At 40.7% G+C, this 8,686-nt stretch overlaps 1 protein-coding gene across 1 annotated transcript; it reads right to left on the bottom strand.

The window, feature by feature from the left end:
- Positions 1–5,605: 5,605 nt before the first annotated feature.
- LOC146176499 (uncharacterized) lies at positions 5,606–8,354 on the bottom strand. Its single transcript, XM_084582810.1, has 2 exons — positions 8,246–8,354; positions 5,606–6,246 (listed from the first exon to the last, which is right to left on the bottom strand). The coding sequence occupies exons 1-2, from the start codon at positions 8,319–8,321 to the stop codon at positions 5,696–5,698; spliced, it is 627 nt and encodes a 208-aa protein (XP_084438936.1). The 5' UTR covers positions 8,322–8,354; the 3' UTR covers positions 5,606–5,695.
- Positions 8,355–8,686: the final 332 nt, after the last annotated feature.

Here is an 8,686-nt window from a genome sequence, read left to right as displayed (position 1 = left end):
GGTGTTGGTTTCATCATAGCAACAACTAGCAGAACTTTTGATATACAGTACTGAACCATGTAGGTTAATGTTTCCAAACAAATATTAACTACTCGCAGCAGGCGCAATGTGTGCAAGCTGCACATGAGAATCTATTTACATGTTTAAGGCCAGTATATACATATATTGTAATAGAGTAGGCACGCGAATTTTTATGCCACATTTTGGGGTATTCAAAACAGTAACAATGTTTATTCCGCAAAAATATATTCGACGTTCATGACAACATTACGAAATACATTGCAGCATCTGCGTGCTGCTGTTTTACTAGAGAGAAATAAATGCCCATTCTAGGCTCATTCACCCCACAACTCAATGTTTCAACACACGAACCACTGGCAAAAGCAAAGCGATTAATGTTCATTACACTATAAATACAACAATGATTTTTAGGAGCAAAGTGCATTCACCTCAAATCAGCTACTCAAGTACTCGAAAGCAGAATAAAAAAATCTAATGGCTTGTGTACAAGAACAATGTGACTTTTATTGCACTTGAAAGAAAATAAAAAGCACTTACTGGTTAGACAGAAGTAATTTTGTGATCGAAAAAAGTGCTCACTAATGAGGCCCTTTCTGTAGTATCAGTTATTGAAGAATGATGACTGAAAACTGAAGAAGTTGAATTTATGTTATTTTAATGTGAAAGTCGACATTAATTACAGTTTTCCTGAAAAACATGGACCATAAGTACTTAGTGGGTTGATTATTTATGTATGTAGTTAAAAAGTGCTAGTCTTGAGCCGATAATCCAGAGAAGATAAATTTTGACAGCTGTGAGTAGTATAGCACCTTTGCGGTCAGTACTTCTTCCTGTTTAAATTGACTGAAAGAAAATCACTGTTTCACCAATAATATACTTTAGGTCAAGAATGTGAATTTGTTAGTAAGTTCACAAGTCAAAACAAGCATGACCGGTTTTGAGTCTTGTAGGAAGAGCGGAAGAAAAACTTTTCTGCTTGAAATTGACTAATAGTAAAGCACTTTATTTAATTAGCGTGCTTATATCTCACGCAAAGTTATTTCTGAACCAGTTTAAAGCGTATTTGTGGTAGGCAGAATGTGAAAAAGGAGCTTCTCCTTAAAAATAGCCTAGCTAATAAGAGCTCTATACTTCCTGAGGGAAATGCGAATTTGCTAAACTCTATTGCTCTTGAAACAACATTGAGAAAGTGCTACCAACAGGGATTAGAAAATTTAACGAATAGAATCGTTTTACTTTACCATAATCAGAGTTAAACAATTCCTGTAATGTGATGTGACAGTTTTTCATCAAACTATCTCAGTGATCGCGAAGTGGTCCTTATCAGATGTCATATAGAATCCCTTTCTACTGGCTACTTTTCAACATGGGCATGAAAATTAAAATGTTTATTGCGTTGCCCATATCTGATGAAATAATGTTTTTCAAACGCAGACATACACATCTCAGCACTTTTAGCCCTTTTCTAGTGTGTCTGCTAAGTTAGGAGAGCTACGCGAGCACAGGCTGACATTGTGGGAGTTAAATGCCGCTGGCGGCTTGGTCCTAGAGAAGACGTGTTGCCGCCCAGAAATGACCTAGGTCCTTGCGACGCAAGGGTTTGTATTCTCTCCTTTCTTTCAGTTCTAAAACACCTATTACTTAGTTAGAGTATACATAAGCTGCTACACTCACTTTTAGGTAGTAAGGTCTTCTATTCTCCACTTTAAGCAATGCAAGCAAAGATTGACATTGTTTTCAGTGCACAATAGGAGTGTAGATGTGGCCTCGTAAAGCACTCATGATTCCCTCCCTTCTTCGCCACTCACCAGTTGCTAAATATTATCGGTAAGAAATCAAATTATACTCCCCACGACAGGTATTCACAGCAAGGAGGAAGGCTCACAGAGAGTGCGCCTTTGCCACAGAAACAGCGCTGCCACCTTTTGCAACTGACAACTGAAGCTTCAAGAACGGCTTATAAACCTCCCTTCGTTTACCCGTCAAGAATTCAGTCACGTTTGAAGTTGCCCGCCATGGAGACTAAATTGCGCAAAGCAAACATCAGCTCGGCGTGCTTACTACAAAACCGACTATACGAGCCACATCCTATGTAGGCGTAAATATTTTAGCCAGAGAAACGTCTGCCGCCTAGAAAAAAAAAAATATTCACGTATACCCCTATCCATCATTTGCCTTATCACCACGTGCAGGGTGTGCAGTTAATCTGATTAGTGGGCGTCTGGGTACGCTCATACTTTTTTATATAAGTTATTTGTTTGTTCGATGATGAAGATATCTTTATGTGCGGTTTTAGAGTAGTTCACTGAACTCAGAGAGCATTGAATGCAGAATGGTCAGTAAACGAGAGCGGACGTCGTCAGACGTTGTTCTCTCGCTGCCTCGGCACGAGAAACGTATTTCTCGTTCAAATGACATTTTGTTGCGACAGGCTACTAAAATTGAGGGCTCATATCAATTTGCAGACTGACTGGCTATGTTAACGATATATATGTATATGTAGATGCCTTTTGCGTTTGCCGGCTATGAGTGGAATGCACAGCATCGCAAAGAACACGTGGCATTTTTTTCCCCGCAAAGTGAGTCATTTGTTTAAATCAAGAAAATTAGGAGTGTCCAACTTGTAAATAATAGTTGGCCGCCGTTCGCCTGCACCCTCTTAACATCTTTCACGGTGAGCAATGGTAAATTCGGGAGAGGAAGTTCCCCACTTTAGAGTTACGGGAGAAAAAGGGCAAAAGAAAGGGAAAAGAAGAAGACAAAATGGACCACGTGGATTGAGTTGTTCTTACAAAGTTAGGCATATGACTATCATAAGAGCAATAGCGGAGATTCAAACGAAGTTACAGAAGGGTGCGTAATGCGATCCTTATTACTAAATAACGGATTGTAAAAGGAGTATGAATTTGCATTTCCTCGCGCTCAATCCAGTAGATCGCCACTAAATTTAGATGACGTCAGTAACAGACAAGGCTGATGCCGCTTCACTTATGGGCGTGCTTTGTCAGTGTTTGGAGACTTTATTACTAACTTGCGAAATTATAATGCTGATCACGATCGTCTACAGCGCACGAGCATAGTACGGCGCGTTGTTAGCACAGATAATTTGTTAGGGATCATGCATTTTTGTCTTTGCGGCTCACATAATATATGAGCTTCACTGTAATGTGAGCGTCATTAGTAAAAATCAGTGGCTGGTATAGGCTTCCTTTTTACTTATTCCTCAGATAACTTTAAAATGCGCCACGGCTGCTGCTTTTCATTCTAGGATGGAACTCAAGAGGCTCCCGTATGTTCTACGTTGTCGTGGCAAGTGACAGATATCCACCTGGTATAAGTTAATCCGGACTCCTCTTTTAAACCATCCGCTTTTATTCTCATTCACTCTCTAACATAACACCGCTTTTATTCTCATTCAGTCTCTAATATAACACCGCTTTTATTCTCATTCAGTCTCTAATATAACACCGCTTTAAATCTCATTCAGTCTCTAATAAAGCACCGCTTTTATTCTCATTCAGTCGCTAATATAGCACCGCTTTTATTCTCATTCTTTCTCTAATATAACACCGCTTTTAATCTCATTCCATGTCTCATATAACACCGCTTTTATTCTCATTCAGTTTCTAATATAACACCGCTTTTTTTCTCATTCAGTCTCTAATATAACACCGATTTTATTCTCATTCAGTCCCTAATTTAACACCGCTTTTATTCTCATTCAGTCTCTAATATAACTCCTCTTTTATTCTCATTCGATGTCTAATAAAACACGACTTTTATTATCATTCGGACTATAATATACCACCGCTTTTATTCTCATTCAGTCTCTAATATAACACCGATTTTATTCTCATACAGGCTCTAATATAACACCAGTTTTATTCTCATGCAATCTCTAATATCACACCGCTTTTATTCTCATTCAGTCCCTAATTTAACACCGCTTTTATTCTCAATCAGTCTCTTATATAACTTCTCTTTTATTCTCATTCGGTGTCTAATAAAACACCACTTTTATTATCATTCGGACTCTAATATACCACCGCTTTTATTCTCATTCAGTCTCTAATATAACACCGATTTTATTCTCATACAGTCTCAAATATAACACCAGTTTTATTCTCATTCAAACTCTAATAAAACACCACTTTTATTCTCATTCAGTTCGGAGCGTGAAACCCCACATACGCTACGCTTGTTTGAGAAAGTTGTTTTTACTGAGAGTAAGCTCGCGGAAAACTTTAGGGGGCTATATGGCTAAAGCTAACAAGCCCAAACCCACCAGCTCCCTCAGCCACGAAGTATAGCGTGGATCTTGTTCTCGTGCGTTTTGCGAGTACGTAATTACTGACGTCAGATTGACATTAGCAGTACGATACAAAACTAGCCAGTTCAACGCATCGTGTGCATTCCGACGTCGGCCGCGCCTGTCGAAAGTCCCGAGCAGCGTAGGCAGCAATCTTTGCGGGTCACGATCACCGCTTCTTTTTGCCAGTTCCTTATAGCTGTCGCAATGCGCTTGTTTAGACGACATACATCTTTTGGGTACTGAGTATTCGCCAAAGTAAGTTAACATATGCATTCAGTTACACAAACGAATACATTTCTGCGTAGTTGGTAGTTCTGAAACTGCTAATTAGATGTGAAGGCATAACGGCAAATAAAACAGGAGCAGAGACCAGGTATCCCTGACCTATTTGGCGTAGCAACACCGTAGCGAGACCTCTTCTCCGTAGCTTTGGTTTCACAGCCATAAAAAGCGTTCTCCAAGTGTTGAGCTTTAAATTTTGATGCAGTTTAATAGCTGCATTAAAAAAGGTACACTAATAAAACGTAATACTTTATTCAGTTTCTTGAAAAATATTATAGCTTGCCGCTTTAAACGACTGGACAGATTGCTTACACCATCCTGTACTTTTGAAATGAAGATGGCTTTACAATATTATTTTACACATACCCCATTTTTTCTATACCTCAAAGGCCCTTGGTATGGGGCATTACATGAGGGATGGGCATGACAGGTAACAATGGTCTTGAGAGCGGTCTTAAAATGGATGGAGTTGATATGATGCACAGCGTCCCGTGATATATCATTTCAGTCCCGGAATGACGTCACGAAAAAAGATCCAGAGTGAGCGGTAGTTATTAACAGACGCTGCTCTACTTTTTCATGCTGTGTCGTCGGGGAAATCATATAAAACACTGCGGGGTCTAAATGTCACTCTCTTCGTATAAACAGCCCCGCCGTGATGGTGCAGTAGTTAGTCCAGCCCCCGACCGCTGAACCACAGTGGCGCGCTGGCGTTTGTCGAATCATGAGTAATGTTACTTGTAGCGCTTCAGGCACGAAATATAGGATTCGAGAGTTGTCGGTGTTTGCTTTATAATGATTCAACATCGTGAACAAGAAGTTGCCATTGGGCGGCCGGCCATAATTAGATACAGTATACATAGCCTTTAAATGAATATTGAATCGGCCCTATTACCATGCTCTAAGACATATTCACGTCACTTGACTTTGTGCAGCTTCTGCAAACCTCAGTAACTGTCTTTAATAAATGAATTTGGCCACCAATGCAAGTGGTCATCAAAAGGCATCTTTATTTCTCTCGTGAAATGAACATCCCGACTGATACAGCGGCTGTAACTGCTGATTGCAGGAGGACAACAATTAAGCCAGAGCCTGCCTAATTGAACGGTCGAAGTTGTAAAAGAACTGATCATACCACATAGCCCTCAGTACGGCGGGAAAGGCCATCGACAGGTATCTGGAGACAATCGCGGGAAACATACCGCCTCCGCGGACTCTCAGCATGAGTTCTTCGGTCGATACAGGCAACGTGCGTTCCGCGAGCTCAAGTGTAACTTCCTGGCCAAGCGAGGGCGCTTCTATACGGAACAGAGTGGTGAAGCGTGATACCGACGCACGAAGTTGCAGTTCTCCTTCTGCTCCAGTGCAGGTCTTCCATGGCACTGACAGACTAACGTCGCCATCTTGGGCAAACTCCACTTGAATCATGCGGGTTCCGTTGATGCAGAAAGGTATGACTGCTCCAAACCGACGCACCTTGTTGAGACCGTTAATTTTGAGGCCAAAAAGTTCGATACCAGCAAACTCGGTTCTGAACTCTGGAGAATCGCGCATCATGTACTCGGGAAGACTTGTGAGCATCCGGGAGATGGGGCCATCCAGGTCAATTCCGGAAAAATCACAGGGGGTATCTACGAGGGAAAAGACGCGAAGGAACAATTCATTCAAATTCTGTAATAACTCATAAAACTGGAGCTCATTTTCCCATTTCCTTTATAACAACAAAATAAAGAAATATTGTCGCAGCGAAGTAAGCCTCAGTACGAAATAAATCATATTTTGTTTATATTTAAATATTAAGAGTCATTATTGAATCCAATTATACTTGGTTACAGTAGACGCTAAAGAATATAAAGCTATGCATTTAAAGGCGAAAACTAATGAAACAAAACTTGGCACAATACTCAAATGCGCGCGAAATGCCTTGGCCGTCATATAATGCATATAACGCTGTTACTAAATATTCTAAATCGATGCTCCTGTAGAGCACCCGCCTCGCATTCGGGAGGTATACGGGGTTCGATCCCCAGTGCCACCGGGTACCCACCGGTTTCCAATGAGTACAAGATTTCCCCCGTCCTAGTGCTCGGCTCTTCTGGGGTGAAATGCTTTGGAAAAGGGGCCATGAACCAAAATGTTTGTTCAAGAAGAGAAAGGGCCACATAATGGGCTTTTGCCGCACGAGACGGACTTATTGTTGTCCGATGGCGGAACGGATCACTGCCACATCGAAGCAACTATTTGGGAAATAGTTGGCGGATGCTCCATCGGAGGAGGGGGGGGGGGGGGGGGGGGGGGGGGGTTCTTCTATTTCGTTTCTATATATATCATAGAGCGAGCTTCTTTACTATTTAATATTTATTACAGCTCTCCCCCCCCCCCCCCTGCGTTTCCTAACTGCTGTTTAGTGTCTAATTTCTAAATCTTACTTTAATACATAGTGCTTAATATTGTGGTCCTTTTTCGCCACCACGAGTCAACAGACTTTCGGTATAAATGTCTAAATATTTCCCTTAATCGCCCAGCTATATCGTCTACTTATTTGAGGCGTTCTTCATACAATGTTTTTATCTGAACGTCCTGTCATTCCAAAGATATCCAACCCATGTCTTCTTGTATTGCCTCGTTTATAGCTTTACTGTGGGCCTCGTGTTGATTTTTCTACAGCCCTCTGAAATATTTTGAATGCCACCTGAACGCCTGCCTTTAAGGACAACACAGTTTTCAAAAAATTAAGCCTTGGCGCCATAACTGCTTTCGAAAAACCTTTCAGTAACAATCGTCAAAAAAAAAAAAGAACATTGTTCACACGAATCAGGACGGTGGTGTACTACATCATTTAGGTTTTAGATATGCGCAGGGTTAAATCGTCGTAGCAAATATTATTTTATTTGGTTGTAGTAGACAATGCTTTGTTTTCTATGTGTAAAGTGTTCTAATATTTTGCATACCACAGTGAAATATAAATGAGTTGTTCGTTAATTTTTTCCATGGTTCATCTAACTTAGCAGCTGTAAACAATAGCTCAGTGATATAGGCATATATGAGAGATTTAGAATAGTTATGCAGAGTATTGATGCAGCTCATTGTGAAGCCTAGAAAAACAACAAGCCCTGCGAAATGCCATGTGCGATCTATTATTTATTCAAAAATAGTGCTCTTCGCAATTCTGCGTTGCTCCCGAACGAAACTTCTGATAACACCAAATATTTTACCCCTCAGTTCCTGAATTTTCATTGCGCTAATAGCTCACCCACGAAACTCTTAACCTGGCAGTACTCATCTAACCTACACTCCTGCGAATGAACTGAGACTGTCTCTTCGTGCTGAACTCAAAGAATGCTACAATACTGTCGAACAGAAACACATAACATAATGAAAAAAACATAGGCACATATCATTTGCAGAGTTATAGGGGATTCAGAAGCAAGAAGGTCTTCAGTCTCTCCATTTGCGACATGTCTAGCACTTCTGAATTACTGCGACGTAACCTTAGCATTCTAAAAAGGTAATTTACCTCATCACTTCCCCATCTGCACACGCTTAAAAACAACGCAGCTGTATACAATTTCGTGTACTTTCGTAAATATAGCTTTGCTTTCCCTATAGTTCCACAGAAGTGACGTTTACCTGTTCGATACTCGAAACCAGTAGCAGATGATGCAGCAATGCAGGCCATAGCCCAGAAAAATTTGACTGGTGTCATTTCTTCGGTGATACTGAAGAGAAAATGACAAATAATGCAACAAATTTTGTTATTACAAGATACCACCATTTGAATGCGGCATAAATAAACGTATTCTCTCTTTAGGTGTGCAAGGAGCCACGTAGTTGTTCTCTATTTTCACCATATACTTAAAACCAAATGTGTTACTTTTTACGTCTACTTTCATCACTTCATTCACAGCATACTCGTTTTTTTTTTTTGTCTTCTTTTACGAGACGGCAGGGGCGGGCGGCAGAAAAGTCGGTGGGTGCCCCAAAGGAATTATTTAGCAGAACTTGGAATGTGCAGTATGGAGGCACCCTGTGGCCTCATATTTGACAAATAAAATATACCTACATGCCCTG

The sequence above is a fragment of the Amblyomma maculatum genome, chromosome 10 (genome assembly GCF_055883805.1).
Source record: "Amblyomma maculatum isolate TAMU_Amacu chromosome 10, ASM5588380v1, whole genome shotgun sequence".
Taxonomy (NCBI): Eukaryota; Metazoa; Arthropoda; class Arachnida; order Ixodida; family Ixodidae; genus Amblyomma; species Amblyomma maculatum.
This window is presented reverse-complemented; position numbering and strand designations above follow the sequence as displayed.